Source organism: Sinohyriopsis cumingii, chromosome 1 (assembly GCF_028554795.1).
Source record: "Sinohyriopsis cumingii isolate HCF-2022 chromosome 1, ASM2855479v2, whole genome shotgun sequence".
In the NCBI taxonomy this organism is placed as follows: Eukaryota; Metazoa; Mollusca; class Bivalvia; order Unionida; family Unionidae; genus Sinohyriopsis; species Sinohyriopsis cumingii.
Genome location: NC_142961.1, coordinates 13,415,007 through 13,434,781, shown reverse-complemented (window position 1 = coordinate 13,434,781; position 19,775 = coordinate 13,415,007). Strand labels below are relative to the sequence as shown.

The window sequence follows — 19,775 nt, the reverse complement described above, 5'->3', positions numbered from 1 at the left end:
TCATTTCAGCCAGGGAAAAAAAACCTGGAAAAGACCTGGTAATGTTTGTTTCAAAAAGAGTAGAAACCCTTGGTTACAAGAAAAGCCAATATTACTAATGAAAATATGACCTTTGACCCACTTACCCTCCCCAGTTCCATCACTTAGTATCAAACCTCACAATTTGTGGTCTTCTTTCTGAGAGCATTATGTGTTCTTGCAAAGACATGAGGTTATTGTATAAACCACTCACTAGTAACCTTTGTTCAGTAAAAACAGTTGCTGATTTTTTTAAAGATATGTATATAAAGTCTTTTAACATGAGACATTTCCTGTTGAAGGGTTCAATGTGGAGACAGTTGAGTATAAAAATATGAAGTTCACTATTTGGGATGTTGGAGGGCAACACAAGATCCGACCTCTCTGGAAACATTACTACTTCAATACTCAAGGTAAATGTCAGATTTGCTTACATCATTTTTCCTTTGAGATAGCTTTTATTCAACATTTATTTGTTGCATGCACATAATCAGCCTTGATTCAACATTTATTTGTTGCATGCACATAATCAGCCTTTATTCAACATTTATTTGTTGCATGCACATAATCAGCCTTAACTCAACATTTATTTGTTGCATGCACATAATCAATCTTAATTCAACATTTATTTGTTGCATGCACATAATCAGCCTTAACTCAACATTTATTTGTTGCATGCACATAATCATCCTTTATTCAACATTTATTTGTTGCATGCACATAATCAGCCTTAACTCAACATTTATTTGTTGCATGCACATAATCAGCCTTAATTCAACATTTATTTGTTGCATGCACATAATCAGCCTTAATTCAACATTTATTTGTTGCATGCACATAATCAACCTTAATTCAACATTTATTTGTTGCATGCACATAATCAGCCTTTATTCAACATTTATTTGTTGCATGCACATAATCAGCCTTTATTCAACATTTATTTGTTGCATGCACATAATCAGCCTTTATTCAACATTTATTTGTTGCATGCACATAATCAGCCTTTATTCAACATTTATTTGTTGCATGCACATAATCAGCCTTTATTCAACATTTATTTGTTGCATGCACATAATCAGCCTTAACTCAACATTTATTTGTTGCATGCACATAATCAGCCTTTATTCAACATTTATTTGTTGCATGCACATAATCAGCCTTTATTCAACATTTATTTGTTGTATGCACATAATCAGCCTTTATTCAACATTTATTTGTTGCATGCACATAATCAGCCTTAACTCAACATTTATTTGTTGCATGCACATAATCAGCCTTATTCAACATTTATTTGTTGCATGCACATAATCAGCCTTTATTCAACATTTATTTGTTGCATGCACATAATCAGCCTTTATTCAACATTTATTTGTTGCATGCACATAATCAGCCTTAACTCAACATTTATTTGTTGCATGTACATAATCAGCTTTTATTCAACATTTATTTGTTGCATGCACATAATCAGCCTTTATTCAACATTTATTTGTTGCATGCACATAATCATCCTTTATTCAACATTTATTTGTTGCATGCACATAATCAGCTTTTATTCAACATTTATTTGTTGCATGCACATAATCAGCCTTAATTCAACATTTGCTTCAGGCACATATTCAGCTTTTTTATGCTCTAACTGCATTTGCATTGCTACTGTATACACTTGCTTATATATCAGGTCCAATTGAAAACTCATAAACCCAGATCTGCCAGCACATAATGTGCAAGAAAATCAGGGTCTGCATTGTTTTGCCAAGTTCAGATTTGCCAGACATTATGGGATATCTGTACAGTTTTCTTATGAACCCAACTTACAGGAAGTATATACAGTGTGTGTCAGTATGTGTGCATGCATGTGTGATTTGGATTTTTAACAAAGCTCTAAACAATTTTCAGTCATATGGCTACAATGTCCACAGTGTGGAAGTTTATAGTTATGTCTAGCACTGAGGCATCATGCTGCACACATGTAGCATCATGACCCACCCAGTCACATTATCCTGACACCAAGCCAATGAGTCCTAACACTGACCTCTTAATGCTGAGCGCCTAGCAAGGCAGATGTTGGTACCATTTGTATAAGTCTTTGATATGACTCGGCCAGGGATTGAACCAACAACCACCCGTATCCAAGGTGGATGCTCTTACCACTTGGCCACTGGAGCAGTCTTGTGTGTCAGTGTGATTTTCTCATGCTTATTTGTTCACCTTATTACAATAATACACAAAATTATCTGATGTAGATAAATAAAATATGGTATGTATGCCCTTATGAAGAGGTCAATGACCTGGTGAGATATCTAAACTATTTAACCTTTTTTTTCATTTTTAAACTTGGAATTTCTGTTATAACTTTGTTGCATTATTAGCAAAGATCTAATGCTAAGTTTTTAAAAAAAACAAGATAGGATCTGATGAAATGTGTCATTTTCATTCAAATGATTTCTACCAAAGTTTATCACCTTTTTGGGAGTATTTTATTCAGACTTTTTGTGAATGCATAAGCATATAAGTGTTATAACAGTAAGACTCTCATGTGTTGACTATTACAAAACTATATTAGGGTAGAAATAAGGCTGTTTGATGTATATCCTAACATTTATCTCCTATATATGAAATTGTATCTGATAATAAAATGTATCATGAAGCTTTTCTTACATTATCACAATCTGAGAGTAACTCATGACAGAGGATCAAAAATATATACAGATGCAGCATTTTATCTGGTTTATCACCTCCTTTTGGACATCCCAACTGAAGCTTAATATAGGTATGAAATCCTGTCATAGCTTATCTATTTTGTATGGACAGGCATTAATAAGAAGCCCATATCGTAAGCTGAAATCATTCCTTTCTTGTAATTCTGCCCGTGACTGTATTTTTATGAAAAATTTGTTTTATGATTCTGACAAGAATATTGGCAAATCATTATCTGATAAATTTTATTGTATTAAAATAAATTAAAGATTTGACTATAGTAGGTACGTCATTATGAAAATAGTGGTCACCAGTCTAGATTTGCCACTATGGTCTTCGTTATAATAATAGGATCCTCTCACTTGGCTTCAGTAGGATTTTGTCTTGGATGAATTGTCTGGTTTTCTGTTTAATTTTTTTCCCAAAATTTCTTTCAGTTACATAGGAGAGATATCTTAAGTGATATCAGCTTTTAAACAGCAGATATAATTCATGGGTAACCATGCTCTAAATGAATCCACAGCAAATATTTTTGTAGAACATGAATAAAAAGCATACTGAAAGTAATGATGGTACTAAAATGTAGGTTTGAATATTTTCTTAATTTTGCCACATACCCTGATGCAACAAATCATTTTAGTTTGATAATAAATAAATTTAATAAGTAAATATATATGTTCACTTTTAACTAAAATTGGCCCTACATAAAAGTTGAATGATTTTTTTCAGTATATGTGTACTATAAGTGTACTTTATAGAAGTTTTATTTTTGTCCTTGGTATTAGGTTTTAACGTGCTTTTATGTGAAATGATGTAACAATTATCACATGATGTCAAATGACATGCATCAGTGTTCTGTATACTAATGACGTGTGTTGATTGTGTGATACACTGTATGCATAGATGTGTAAGAAGTTAATTGTCCCTATTTCTTTAAGTATTGATGTATATTAAATAAAACTGATATGTATGCTAATTAATAATATTCAGATAAATGTCTTTATATGATGATTCTCATATTCATTATGAGACGTTCTGCATAAGGTGTTATTAGTCCATATTTGTATTGTTTTGGAAAATTGTCTCGATGAAAGTAAGTTTTTGGAAACACTGCTATTGTTAGATTAATTCAGGATAAAAGCTATTGCTATTGTAAAACAAAGTTCACGTTATGGAAATGAAAATAATTAAGTTGAAACTGTACTAACATTTGAGCCACTGCTCTGACATCACAATGTCTCACTTCTTATCCAACAAAAGACAGACAGAAAGACCCAGAAACTATAGCTTGTTAACATCTGTTTAAAGGCAGCACTAAAGAAATGGAGCAAATTTTCCTTTTCCTCAAGTCTGAATCTGGCTATTGAGAGAAAACATTCTCGTGATTGTGAGCTGATTAGCTATAACATTGAAAGCTACCTGACATGTGAATCCTATCACCTAATTAACCACTTGACAATGTTAATTGGCTATGAAAATAGACTGGTCTGAAGTGAAAATGGTGCCTGCCTGACATCCAGTTTGGTGATGGCTGTAGCCATAAAGAAAATATTGTTATTGCCGCTCCAGAATGGAAAGTCATACTGACATCAGGTTTTCTCCAGAAGATTTCTTACAATGTCTTGACGCTTCTGAATGAAAATGGTTGTGCTTGGTCATTCAGTATGATTGCTTTGCTAGCCATCTTGAAAATCTTGTAATTGCTACTCGTCTTGAAAGTTTTGATGCAAAATATCTTATTTGTAGTTTTCTTCCAGCATTTCCCCTCTTAATTTTTCATGAAAAAATACTTGGGCCTAAAAGTAAAAGAAAACAAAGAGGTTAGCTCCAGTACAAACTGCAAGAACATACCTAGGCCAACTATAGAAAATATCAACCCACTGAATGACAGGTTGCCCCTGTTCAAAGACTTCTGATGCCGTTTGATAAGTGTGTCCTGTAAACAATGTTCCCACCATGTACACACATCAAATGTACTATATTAATATATGTTGATACCTGTTAACAGTGTCATATAAAAACAAATTGGATATTTAAGAAAGGTCTGATATTTATCATTTACAGCTACTCATGACCACAGCTCATAATGCATTGTTGCAGATGGATTTTTGCAGACATTTCCATATATCGTCAAATTTTGGGTTTTTTTTGTACTTTTGTATTCATTTCACATGGTCCAATAATTTATGGTGCCCTTATCAAATGGATATAAATAGCATTTAGATGCCAAGTTTTCTTTTCCAGTTACAAGGAAATGTTATGACCGTGATGTTGATCCTGAAACTATTATCAACTATTAAACAAAGATGAAAATCACTAAATGAGGACAAAGTTGGTACAATTAAAAACGTGTTCAAGGTAGAATCAGTTCTTGATGCAGCTTTTATGATGGTTCCAAATAGATCAGCAAGAGGAACAGTTCATTTTTATGAAAGAAGATTTATCTCATGAAACTTTTTTCCATATCTGGTGCAAATGAAAATATCTTGTTCACATGCAAGCAGCATAGTTCATAGATGGTGCATTGTGCAGTTGAAGATCTGGGTTTACACTGCAGTGCCCATCTTATGTGGCAATTTGGGCAAAATAGTCACCTACCATTCTGCCAGAAAAAAGCGAAGTTGACTTTGCCGTCTTACAATTTTCTTAACTTTTGTGTCAGTTTAATGTCAGCATTTACATATCAATCTATGAGATTCATGCAGAAATTGTGCACATGAAACCTGATGTTTGTTGCATATAATGGCATGTGTATGACCTTATTTTTAGTTCTACTGGTCATAGACCAAAAGGGCCTACTGAATGGTTTGTTGTCTGTTCAGCCATTAGCACAAGTTTGTCACTTCTGCTGAACTACTTGCAGGATTGCTGTCAGATTTTAGATTCACAGGCATCCCATGGTATCAGTGGTCCTGTATGAAATGGGTGCCACTCTGACATCCAATATGGCCACTACTACAGCTCTGTAATCACTACTTCTCCTGAATAGATGAGCATTATCAACATGAGGTTTTCACTAAAAGACTTTCTGCAGTGTCTGAATGTCATCTATAATGGCTGCCATAGCAGTACTCTTGAAAACCTTTCACAACTATTTATTCTGAATGGAACATCGTATTGATATGTTTTTACCAGAAGACTTCTTATGGTGTCTGTTTGGTACCAATTGACAATGGTGCTGATATGATATTCCAATATGGCTTCCTCAATGGCCTCATTGAGAATCTTGTTACAGCTTCTGCTCAAAGATGAGGAAAAATTTTGTTATCGCAGAAGATGTGGTATCAGGAATGGTTTCAGCACTCAACAGTTAAAAGGAAGAAATGGTCTTATTTTGAATTCCTAGAAATTCTTTTCAGCCAGTAGACTGTCAGTCCCATCTAGGGATTCTTTTTAATAAATCAAACTAAAAAGAAAGTAATATGTTTTTGAAGTTTAATGAGTATTAACATTCTAAATTTTTTACCAGTCTACAATTACTTCTCCCTATTTTCCCAGAAAGAAAGTCCCTTTATCAGAAATTTGAGTCCAAGGTGGACCCTACATTGTTTGCAGTTAGACATGTTATCTGTACAGAAATATATTTGGAAAGTTCTTAATAGATGCATTTATTAAACCTTTGTCCTTTGTAGCTGTGATATTTGTGGTGGACTGTTACAACAAGGACCGACTACAAGAGTCATATGGGGAACTGGTCAAGTTAACTCAGGAGAAAGAGTTGAAGGAGGCATCTTTGCTGGTTTTGGCAAATAAACAGGTACTTTTAGTTCTCTTTATGTCACTTAAATGTTACTGTAGAAAAGATTATGTATTGTCATTGAAATTACAGACCACTTAGGTGGCCTAAGTGGTTAGAGCATCTGCCTTGGATGGGGGAGGTCGCAGTTTTGAATCCTAGCCAAGTTATACAAAACACTTATAAAAAATGGTACTAACAGCTGCCTTGCTTGGTGTTTAGCGTGAAGAGGTTAGTGTTAGGACTGATCAGCCTGGTTTCAGGATAATGTGACTGGGTGGGACATGATGCTACATGTCTGCAGCATGATGCCTGAGTGCTAGACATCACTATTAGCTGCCACACTGCAGACATCATAGTGATATGACTGAAACTTTTCATTGTTACTCACATGATGTTTCCATTGTATCTGATAAGAAGGTTCCTTTTTCATGCCTCCTTTTCTCAAGGATATTAAAGGAAATTTGACTTCAGAAATTCTCATAAAATTATAAAAAGATTTTTTTAAACTTTCTGGCCAGCATTGTATAAAGTCTTTCTTAAAAATTTCACATGCTGGCTGTTATCTCTGACCCAATAGGTACAAGATACTATGCAGACCCTATCATTGAAATATTTAAACTTTGTGTTTTTTAGAACCATCAGTGATATAATATATTCAACCTGTGTGGTTGATATTAAAAGTTTTATTTTGTATTTTAAGGATGTAAAATAATTTTTTGCCAGTAGCATTGTTTTTTATAAGTCTTTCTTGGGATGCCTATACTTATTCAGCACTATATAGCCAGGAATGTGCTGGTGTGTCATTGACCCAAATACATAAATGCATCCATCCATCGGTCCATCCATCCATCCATACATACATACATTACATACATACATACATACATACATACATTCATATGCACACACGCTTGAGCACACCTTTTGGTCATACTTCTAAAAAAAGATCCAATACAGAGCACACATTGTTTTTTAACATGTCTTAGGAGAGGGGAGTAGCTGCTAAATCCAACCCCCAATCCTACATAGAAAATCCTGATTTACTTGGAACTAAATCCAACCTCCAATCCTACTTAGAAAATCCTGATTTACTTGGAACTTAATACCATCCATATCTGGTGTCTTGTTACTACTTTACGGGTCAGTAGTTCTACACCATGGCACTGCTGAAGGCGGGAATGGTAGACAGCTCTCACAACAACAAAAAATATGTCTTACATCTACTTGGATTGGTGTTACAAATTTTTATCTCTACTGCTGTCTGAATGATACAAAAATTCACTGTGTGCTCAGAAAGTGAATTTGATTAGCTCAAGTTACACTCAGTGTGCCAGTTGTTAAAATAGATTTTTTAATTTTCACAGTGCAGGCAATAGTGTTTTCTAACTGCGCTCATAAAATTTTAAAATGTCACCAAAAAAAACCCAAAAAGGTGATGCTTCATTTTTTTAAAATAATTTACTCTGAAGTTCAGGAACTAACAGTGGTCATGCTGAGCTTACACTCTTCTGAGAGACGCTCAACAGAAGGAAGGCCTAGCTGTGTAATCTCTAACCCAAATCATTCAGATAGTAAATTAAAGATAATCTAGGTCCTTTAAACATGAACATTCCTTTTTGTTCCTTGTCTTTTCAAAGCAAAACAAGGCATATAGTTTCTGCATTTTTCTCTGTCTGTCCATTACACTGGAAATAGTATGGAAATTAAAGGAAAACTCTGACAAATTGATATCCAGCACAACAAGCTCTTTTAGGAAATATCACTTATTGAGGAAGAACATAGAGGTTACTGCTTGATGCAGAACAGTACGTAAATTGCATCATGTTTATGTTTTCAGGTAGTCAGTCATCTGGGACAGACATTTTAGCTAGGCAATTTTTCTGATGTATGCTCTGTCAAGGACATGGGTGGGAGGAAATCCCAAAAATGTTAAACCTTGTATATTTTTCTACAACACACACATTCATCAGTACATATCTCTCGCTAGGTCACTGAAAAATACCACAGGCAATGTTACTGCTGTATAATGTATTTTGTACAGGTAAAGGTATGAAAACGACACCTGCCATGCTAAGGTTTACTGCATCAGGACTACTTCCTTCTGTCTGTTTTTTTTGTGTTTACTCACACTGAATGCAATAAAATCAATAAAAGATGCCATAAAACCCACTGTAGATGCTATAAAATCCATGACATAGTTCCAATAGATTGAATGGATGTTAACTAGGCTGGGTGGATATCCACCATGCATAGTGGACACTTAATCTACAGCCCCTTGTCCATGTCCACAATATTGAGCAGGCAGTCCAAAATTGGATGTGTGTACTATATGTCATCATTAGCATGTGTTATGATTGGTATTCTACATTCTACATTGGTATTCTTTTCCTCAAGGTCAGTTCAGTGTCATGGTGTTATGTGTGGAAATTTCTTATACTTTCTTTTCCTCTACAATTTTGTTGTTGTTGTTGTTCTAGGGTTTAATGCCATTTTCAGCACAAGATAGACTATACATGGTGGCCAATATAATTGGTGGAGGAAGAACCCTGGAAAACCCAGGGAAGAACCACCGACCCACGAGAAGCTACTCTATAATTTTAAAAGCCATTTGAGATGAAGGGTGAAACATGGTTTAAATGTATATCATCACTTAAACATGTACCACATACCATATGCAGGGTTGAGATACTCATATTGTCATTTGACGACGAGTTACATTGCATATTTGAGGTCTGTCAAAGTCGAAGTAACAGGTAAATATGTTAAGGTTTCTTTTGTTATATTGTAAAAGCAGTTTAAAGTAAAAAGATGAACCATGGTATGCTATGCTGTTAAGTTTTATGGCATCTCGTGTATCACAGTCGAGGTTTTAAACCCAACTTTTAAAAAGAAATTTTTTTCTGTACTTTTCCTTTAATGTGGATAAGCTAGGGTAATGAAACTTGGTTACTTCATGTCTGCCCAGTAATTCTTCAGTCTTAAAGATTATAATCAAAATGTTCCTGAACCCTCACTTACTCAGTCCCTAGTATGTCTTAGAACCCACATCCTCTCAGTCTTAGACTGTCCCAAAACAATCACACTCTCAGTCTCAACAATCACACTCTCAGTCTCAGAATGCCCCAAAACAATCACACTCAGTCTCAGAATGTCCCAAAACAATCACACTCTCAGTCCAAGAATGTCCCAGAACAATCACACTCTCAGTCTCAGAATGTCCCAAAACAATCACACTCTCAGTCTCAAAATGTCCCAAAACAATCACACTTTCAGTCTCAGAATGTCCCAAAACAATCACACTCTCAGTCTCAGAATGTCCCAAAACAATCACACTCTCAGTCCAAGAATGCCCAAGAACCCATATCCCCTGAGTTCCAGAACCTTTACCCCCTCAGTCCCAGAATCCCTCAACCCTCACTGGTTTGGTTCAAGGATCCTCACCACACTACAAGAGGTACATAGCGTAAATATAATGACTTATTAACAACATGCATATTTATCCTTAAGTCAAGCATGCATAAACGCCCATGTGTTAAGAGATTGACATGCATTGTCTCTGAAGAGCATTGAGACATTCATTACAAGAGACTTACACAAGTATGTATAATCAAGCAGTTACCCATTAACATTCACCTTTATAGGCATCATAACATCATGTCATGAAAAGTGTACGTGATACTGTGACATAGCATTTAGCACTTCCATTGATTAATACTTAATATTATGTGATAAATAGACTTGTTTTCATATTAGATGAAATTTATAAAACGTGTTGAATAACAGAGTAGACCACTCAGTGAAATTAAGCTCATTACATAATAATAATATTCAGCTTGTTTAATAAATATTATATCAAATGAACACTATTTAGATAGTCCATGTATGGTTGTTTTATTTCTGAATAGGACTTAGAGCCTTGTGTCAGCATTGAGGACTTGACAGATCAGTTCAGCCTTTTCAAGCTGTGTTGTAACAGAAGCTGGCATATTCAGGCATGTGATGCCAAGACAGGCTTTGGACTTAATGAGGGATTAGAGTGGCTTTCCAGGCAGATGGTGGCAGCAGGTGCTCCAGAGCTTGCCTGAATGAAAAGAACATGTCAGTAGTTAATGACAATAATTTTTACCTTTTTGACTTTGTGGATAAGCTGAACACAAGTGTGAACAGCATGTACCCAGATCTGTTGGTGCATTAATACTTGTGCAAGTCATTGACCAGGCTGTTAGGCCTAGTTCTGATGTAGACAGACAGTGTAGACCCTAACCAGTTAATACATTATATGAGAGCAGATCCAACTCTACCCTGTTCGTTGTTATGTATTTCTAATGGATCAGTACAATGCAGTTCATTATGGATGTATTGATAAATATTGTAAAAAGTTGCTGGGTGTACATTAGTACTGTATGATATTGCAGTTTTGTTATTGAATAGTACAGATGCATTGGATCCTAGTTCATTTCAAAGGCAATTAATATAAGTGTTACATTGTATGGCAGATATATGTATGATGGTTTAAATTTGTATATTGACAGTAAAATTTGTACCAAGATAGAAAAAATATCCTAGAAGTTTAATTTACTTTTTAAAATCCATCCATTTATAAATTGCACCAAATATAACCACAGCATATTTAAACCACCAAACTTGGAAATGCTTGCTTACTCTTATAACATATCAACACATAGTAATCAAACCAGAGATAATTATTACTGTATAGAGTGTAGTCCTACTGCAAACAGCATAGACCCTGATCTGCCATCAGATAATATTCTGGCAGGTCAGAGTCTGTGTTGTTTGATCTAAGTATTGCTTCTAACAAATTTCATAAACTCAGATTTGTTGGCAAATAATGTAACAGCAGATTTGGGTCAGTGTAATTTGCTGTTGGACTCGGCTTATAAGCAAGATTATTTGGTAGCATGTAGTTTAACTGTAGCATGCTGTTTGATTGAACTCTTCTTAAATTTGGACTGGAATGAATTGCACCAGGGTCAGAATGATGATATAGCAAAGTTACAAACCAACCAAAAAAAATCACAACTGACCCAAAAGCTTGGTTGTAGCTTAAGAAATATAAATTCTGTATGTTTTAAAAGTGTTAACAAGCATAAAAATAATTAATTTGTTGAGGAAACAAAATTAATATATTAAAAAAATAAATGACCTAATGGAATAAAGCTAAACATGATGTCATTTTGTCCGTTTACTTTCGGTTATTGGATTGTCTTTATCAATCCCTAAAGAATTTTTAGAAAATTTTATTCATAGACATACGAACACAAGCATTCATTGTATGGTGTAAAACGTTGTATAGACTACTAAAAAAAATCATGGTTTAGATATTTTACATTTTTATTAAATATAGTTCTTACATAGTCAGTTGACTAAACAGGAATGTGTAAAATAGTCAGTATACTTTATGTGGACCACTTAACCTATGTTTATTGGTAAGTAATTTGATTTTATGCTTGAATTAGTTTGTAACTACCATTCATACTCACTTATAAGTCAAGTAAAACTGCAAACAACAAAGATCCTGATCTGCTGTAGCATAATGCACCTGCCGATCAGGGTCTGTGTTGTTTTTGTTGTACTGGTTACTCCTAACAAACTGCACAGACCTAAATATGCCAATGCATTATGTAATGGCAGACCTGGGTCTATGCAGTTGCAGTTGAACTTATTAGCAAGTATATATGGTACTCAAGATTAGTTTTTTGTAGATTTGTGATGCATCATTCAAGAGTAAGAACAAGTCTTTCATAGGTGTTGAGGTTTTTGTAAACTTGCATTCAAACAACAGACTCTGACATTACCATTTTTTAATGTGCCAGCATTTCAGTATTTTTTGTTGTTGTTTGTTCTATGCATGATCTCAAAACAAACAGCCTAGATTCCTATCTACCAACGCACAACACCAGAACATATTTGGGTCTATGGTGTTTGTAGTAATCAGATAAATAGGTATGTCACATGCTGATAGTGTGTTTCTTGATGATTTCATGAGTTGTACTTGCCATGTTATTGTGTTCAAATTATTTAACTGTGAGACATTCTTTCATAATTTTAGGACCATTCCAATGAAATGGGACTAATGGAAGGTACTTTCAGTGTGGAGTAGTTGCCCATTGATACTGTTTCATGTGAACTCTTTGAATTATCAGAGTACCATGGCATATGTTTTTTTTGTTTTTTTAATGTCTTCTATGGTTTTCATATATGTTTAAATGGAACAATCCTTACTAATGTTAGTAAAATGAAATCTTGTCCAGCTGCTCTCTGAATTAAAAATAATCAAAAATCCATCTTTGCTATTGTCTTTTATGCCTATATACTGAACCTGTGTTTACTCAGATGCCTATACACTGAACCTGTGTTCACTCAGATGCCTATACACTGAACCTGTGTTCACTCAGATGCCTATACACTGAACCTGTGTTTACTCAGATGCCTATACACTGAACCTGTGTTCACTCAGATGCCTATACACTGAACCTGTGTTTACTCCAATGCCTATACACTGAACTTGCGTTTACTCAGATGCCTATACACTGAACCTGTGTTCACTCAGATGCCTATACACTGAACCTGTGTTTACTCCGATGCCTATACACTGAACTTGCGTTTACTCAGATGCCTATACACTGAACCTGTGTTTACTCAGATGCCTAAGATTAAATATAAAAAAACATTGTGGTAGGTGGAAATCAGATTAACAGGTAAAAATTATTGGGAGTTCAGATTAACAGGTAAAAATTATTGGGAATTCATATTAACAGATTAAGATTATCAGATCTGCATGTTAATAGAGATTTATACCATGAATTCACAATTTTTCACTGAGTACTAAAGTTTTTGGTTTTCATGATTACTGTAAGCCATGAATTAAAAGACCCAGCAAACAATGATTCTTTTGTGAAAATGGAAGGTCCCCTTACCTAATCAAACACTGATCCTTTTGTAAAAATAGAAAGCCCCCTACCCAGTCAAACATTGATCCTTTTGTGGAAATAGAAAGCCCCCTACCCAGTCAAAAACTGATCATTTTGTGGAAATAGAAAGCCCCCTACCCAGTCAAACACTGATTTTTTTGTGGAAATAGAAAGCCCCCTACCCAGTCAAACACTGATCCTTTTGTGGAAATAGAAAGCCCCCTACCCAGTCAAACACTGATCCTTTTGTGGAAATAGAAAGCGCCCTACCCAGTCAAACACTGATCCTTTTGTGGAAATAGTATGCCTCCTACCCAGTCAAACACTGATCCTTTTGTGGAAATAGAAGTCACCCTTACCCAATCAAACACTGGTCATTTTATGGAAATATTAGGCCCTCTTACCCAATCAAGCACTGTTCCTTTTGGAGAAATAAAAGGCCCCCTTACCCAATCAAACACTGATCCTTTTGTAGAAATAGAAGGCCCCCTACCCAATCAAACACTGATCCTTTTGTGAAAATAGAAGTTTCCCTTACCCAATCAAACACTGATCCTTTCATAACATAGAAGACCCCTTTACCCAATCAAACACTGGTCCATTTGTGGAAATATAAGGCTCTGTTACCCAATCAAACACTGATCCTTTTGTGGAAATAGAAGGTGCCCTTATGTGGTCAAACACTGATCCATTCATAGAAATAGAAGACCCCTCTTTCATGGTAAAACAATGGACATTTTGTAGAAATAGAAGGCACCCATACCTAATCAAATAAACAATTATCCTTTAATAAAAACAGAAGGCCGCTTACATGGTCAGACAATGTTCCTTTTGTAGAAATATGACTCCTTACATTGTTTAACAATGATCCTTTTGTAGGAATAGAAGACCCCCATATACAATCAACAAACAATGATCCTTTTATAAAAATAGACAACCATTTTCCCAATCAAATAATGATCCTTTCCTAGAAATAGAAGACAACCCCCACAAAAAAAACAATGATCCTTTTATAGAAATAGAAGGCTCCCCATCTACAATCAACAATCAATGATCCTTTTATAGAAATAGAAGGCTTCCCATGCCCAGTCAAATAATAATCCTTTTGTTGAAACAGAAGACCCCCTTACCCATTCAAACAATGATCATTTTGTAGAAATAGAAAGCCCCCTTCCCCCAATCAAACAATATTAATCCTTTTGTAAAAATGGATGGGCCCCTTACACAATTAAAACAATGATCCTTTTCTAGATGTAGAAGACTTAATTCTCAGATCAAATGGTGAATCATTTTAAAAACAAGGCCTTTTGCTTCAATAAGCAAATTATGATCCTTTAATAGAAATAGAAGGTGCCCTTCCCCAATCAAATAATTATCCTTTTATAGAAATAGAAGGTGCCCTTCCCCAATCAAATAATTATCCTTTTATAGAAATAGAAGGTGTCCTTCCCCAATCAAATTATGATCCTTTTATAGAAATAGAAGGTGCCCTTCCCCAGTCAAATAATTATCCTTTTATAGAAATAGAAGGTGCCCTTCCCCAATCAAATTATGATCCTTTTATAGAAATAGAAGGTGTCCTTCCCCAATCAAATAATTATCCTTTAATAGAAATAGAAGGTGTCCTTCCCCAATCAAATAATTATCCTTTTATAGAAATAGAAGGTGCCCTTCCCCAATCAAATAATTATCCTTTTATAGAAATAGAAGGTGCCCTTCCCCAATCAAATAATTATCCTTTAATAGAAATAGAAGGTGCCCTTCCCCAATCAAATAATTATCCTTTTATAGAAATAGAAGGTGCCCTTCCCCAATCAAATAATTATCCTTTTATAGAAATAGAAGGTGCCCTTCCCCAATCAAATAATTATCCTTTTATAGAAATAGAAGGTGCCCTTCCCCAATCAAATAATTATCCTTTTATAGAAATAGAAGGTGCCCTTCCCCAATCAAATAATTATCCTTTTATAGAAATAGAAGGTGCCCTTCCCCAATCAAATTATGATCCTTTTATAGAAATAGAAGGTGCCCATCCCCAATCAAATTATGATCCTTTTATAGAAATAGAAGGTGCCCTTCCCCAATCAAATAATTATCCTTTTATAGAAATAGAAGGTGCCCTTCCCCAATCAAATAATTACCCTTTCATAGAAATAGAAGGTGCCCTTCCCCAATCAAATTATGATCCTTTTATAGAAATAGAAGGTGCCCTTCCCCAATCAAATTATGATCCTTTTATAGAAATAGAAGGTGCCCTTCCCCAATCAAATAATTATCCTTTTATAGAAATAGAAAACCCATTCCCAAATCAAACAATGATCATTTCATAGAAAGAGAAAGCCCCCATTGCTGATCCATGAATTTAACTGCCTACAACAAAATGTCATTGTCCGCAAAATATGAAAATTTATAACCATAAAAATTATTTTGAGAATTGTACATGTACTCCAAATAAAGGAGGTGAGAGTTAACAAGGTTCTTCTTTGTATATTTAGATTTTATAAATTGTACTACCTCGACAGTTGTTCAATGTGACAGTCATAAATTTAACCTAATATCACATAGTGTAAGAACTATAAGTCTTATAACTAAATTGAGATACATTTATAGCATTTTAAATGAGATTCTTGCAAAGTACCAATATTAATTATTGATCTTCAATGATGAAATGGCATATTGAGTTAACAGATAACCTGCAACAATATATATATGATGTATTTCATATTATGTGTATTGAGTCATAATATGGCACCAATATTTGCATTTGGTTTTTCTAATGGAGTATTCAGATTCAAGATTTATACATTTCTGTACATAAAATAGGCAGAAAGAGAGATCACATTACTTTTTACATTCTTTGCATGTTTGCAGTTGTACTCGACTTGAACAGAGTGTAAATGGTAAACTATGTTAATTAACATGAGGGTCAGCAAAACAAAGTATAAATCATCTTGGTATTAATACCAGACAATCTGTACCGGACTTTAAATCTGCTCTGCATCCAATCAGAAGCCAAAATGATAATTAAATGTACGTGATTACATTGTGGGAAATGCAAGTCTGAGTTTTCATTTTGCCTACCAAAGGCTGATTAAGAGAAACCTGCATGCATCCTGTAGTGATGTTCCAACTGAGAAAGTTATGGATGTTGTAAAAGAGTACACATTATGGCCTGCATGCATCCTGTAGTGATGTTCCAACTGAGAAAGTTATGGATGTTGTAAAAGAGTGCATATTATGGCCTGCATGCATCCTGTAGTGATGTTCCAGCTGAGAAAGTGAAAGATGTTGTAAAAGAGTACACATGGCCTGCATGCATCCTGTAGTGATGTTCCAACTGAGAAAGTTATGGATGTTGTAAAAGAGTGCACATTATGGCCTGCATGCATCCTGTAGTGATGTTCCAGCTGAGAAGTGAAGGATGTTGTAAAAGAGTGCATATTATGGCCTGCATGCATCCTGTAGTGACGTTCCAGCTGAGAAAGTTAAGGATGTTGTAAAAGAGTGCATATTATGGCCTGCATGCATCCTGTAGTGACGTTCCAGCTGAGAAAGTTAAGGATGTTGTGAAAGAGTGCATATTATGGCCTGCATGCATCCTGTAGTTATGTTCCAGCTGAGAAAGTTAAGGATGTTGTAAAAGAGTGCATATTATGGCCTGCATGCATCCTGTAGTGATGTTCCAGCTGAGAAGTGAAGGATGTTGTAAAAGAGTGCATATTATGGCCTGCATGCATCCTGTAGTGACGTTCCAGCTGAGAAAGTTAAGGATGTTGTAAAAGAGTGCACATTATGGCCTGCATGCATCCTGTAGCGACGTTCCAACTGAGAAAGTTAAGGATGTTGTGAAAGAGTGCACGTTATGGCCTGCATGCATCCTGTAGTGATGTTCCAACTGAGAAAGTTACGGATGTTGTAAAAGGGTGCACATTATATTAAGAATTAGATTTTGTATTGTCACCACTCTGGTGGCCTGAGTGGTTAAAGCATCCACCTCAGGTGCAGAAGATTGCAGGTTTTAACCCCAGTGGAGTCATACCAAATACTTATAAAAATGGTACTAGCAGTTGCCAGGCTTGGCACTCATCCTTAACAGGTTTGTGTTAGGACTGTCTGCATGGTGTCAGGATTGTGTTAGGACTGTCTGCATGGTGTCAGGATTGTGTTAGGACTGTCTGCATGGTGTCAGGATTGTGTTAGGACTGTCTGCATGGTGTCAGGATAATATGACTGGATGAGACATGATGCTAAATGTCTTTAGCATGATGCCCTAATGCTAGACATCAGTATAAACTGCCACACAGCACAAAGGTTTCAGAAACACTTAATCACGCTTTTTTGGAAGCACATTTTTTAGTTGGGACGCAGAAAATCACTTAGGCAGGAATCCTCCTTACACATGTAATAAGTGGGTGGAAAAAATTCAAAGACTTGCCAGTCCTGTTTCAGCCACCTGCTTAGTGGGAAAATGTATTTATCAATTAGCTGTGCTGAGATTTACAATGACAGAATTCAGTGACTGAAAGACCCCCTGTTGTACATGTTGCCATTATAAGGGCACATCAAAAGAACATGATGCAATAGCTGGGTAGCAAGTTCAAAGAATTTGACTGGCTGCTGGGTGGGAGAATGTGCAGATATTTACAGTGATTGAATTCAGATGCAGAAAGACCCAGAGATGTACATTTTGTCATTTATAAGTATATCAAATAAACAAGGTTAGCTTTTATTATTGTGTTCATTTCCAAGTGTAGCTGAATAAGTAGTGCACGTGACATTGAAATGAAGATGTGTTGAGAATTAGACAAAATGCTATTCGTAAATTTGGGTATTTTGAGGTTAAATAGAAAATTGATCAAGATTTTAATGAGATTCAGAAGACTGCTAAAGTTGCTTTGACATAGTTTGGATGGAACAGTAGTCAAATGTATGAAAGTGTGTGATGCCTGGCTTAGAGTTTGGAATACAAACTTTCCTTGGATTGACACAATTCAGTCTGATGGACAAAGAAGAGCTATTATGTCAGTGGTGTAAAGAATGTAGAAATTAATCTCAATGGCAACCAATAGTCCTTTTTCAATCGGCAAGGTTTTTTGGGAGGGGACTACAAGTTTTGCTGGTGGGATTCCTATTGTTACCAAAATGGGAGTCCTGGACCCCTAGTTTTAAAATCCTAGTGAGACCTCTGCAGTAGACATTGTGGCAATAATGACTAAAATTGTTAAAGCTGCATTAAAAATATAATTCACACACACACACACATGCACACACACACTCAGAGTTTGTATTGTAAAGTTTTTACCTTGATTTGACTTTATCTTTGTTCTGTTTGTTTTTATACCTGTGCTTACTCGGCATTGTATAACCAGGATTGTGCTGATAGGTTGTAAAACCCTATAAACTGTAGTATCATTATTTTTATGGGTCTCATTTGTGTGATTCTTTAAAAAAAATAGAAAAACATTTGTGGGTACTTAAATCTGTGGTTTGATAGGCAGTGTTTGCAGGTATTGAATCTCATTAATTAACAAACTATCCAAAATAAAGGATACAAGAGTACAACTGTACCAAGAGCAAATAGCAATCCCTTGATCAGCTAAAACAATACTACCAACTGTATGAACATATCAAACACCTGTCAGGATCAATCACTCACACTGTTTTCATTAGAGTGCTCGACATGAGTTGTAGCCAATGCAGTCGTCATCAACACTAAGACAATCAATTATCAAAGTATAAAAGCTAATATTTTTTTTACCTGATCACAGCAGAGACATTGCTTTATGAAAAAACTTTGTTGAACTTTAGGAAGCAAACACAGTAAAAAATTGCCATGGGATGGGGTGGGGGATTTTTCATCATACATGGCTAATGATTTGCTGGGTCTTTAAACTTACAGTTTGTGTCAACGACAACATCCATTAAGATTGACACCCCATGAAAATTAATAATACTATAATGTGTATGTATGTTTGTGTGTGTTCGTGTATATATAAACCTCCATACCACTGGCCACTGACTGGTCTCCATACTATTGTTTGCAACATCTTGGTTTCCCCCAAAGCTAAACTCAATTATATAGATAGATTTTGTTGGTAAGGCAATTGTTTTGCACCATTTTAAGTTTTAAAAAAAAAATGGAATACTAGTTTAAACCCAGCACTCAACCAGTCTGTCACTAGGTAATGGGGTATAGATAGCATTGTGTTCAGAAACTTCCTCTAAAACCTCAAGCTTAATCTTTAGTCATACAGTGTAAGACGTTGACCCTGAAATTTATGAGGAGGGGAAGGGACAATAAACCTCCTACTGCCTTAATACTTGGTGTCATGTAGCTCTGTTCTGACTACATCATCAGGCCAAATTTTCAAGAATATTTCACATTTCAA

General features: G+C 35.3%; 1 protein-coding gene across 1 annotated transcript in view; it reads left to right on the top strand.

Annotated features, from left to right (window-relative positions):
• LOC149806434 (E3 ubiquitin-protein ligase TRIM23-like) overlaps window positions 1-12,757 on the top strand; it is a 46,605-nt gene extending 33,848 nt beyond the window's left edge. The window contains exons 8-10 of the mRNA XM_089953224.1: window positions 321-431; window positions 6,348-6,472; window positions 10,360-12,757. Coding sequence (XP_089809350.1) covers window positions 321-431; window positions 6,348-6,472; window positions 10,360-10,539 — 416 coding nt within the window. The 3' untranslated portion in view covers window positions 10,540-12,757. The remainder of the gene's footprint in view (window positions 1-320; window positions 432-6,347; window positions 6,473-10,359) is intronic.
• Window positions 12,758-19,775: the final 7,018 nt, after the last annotated feature.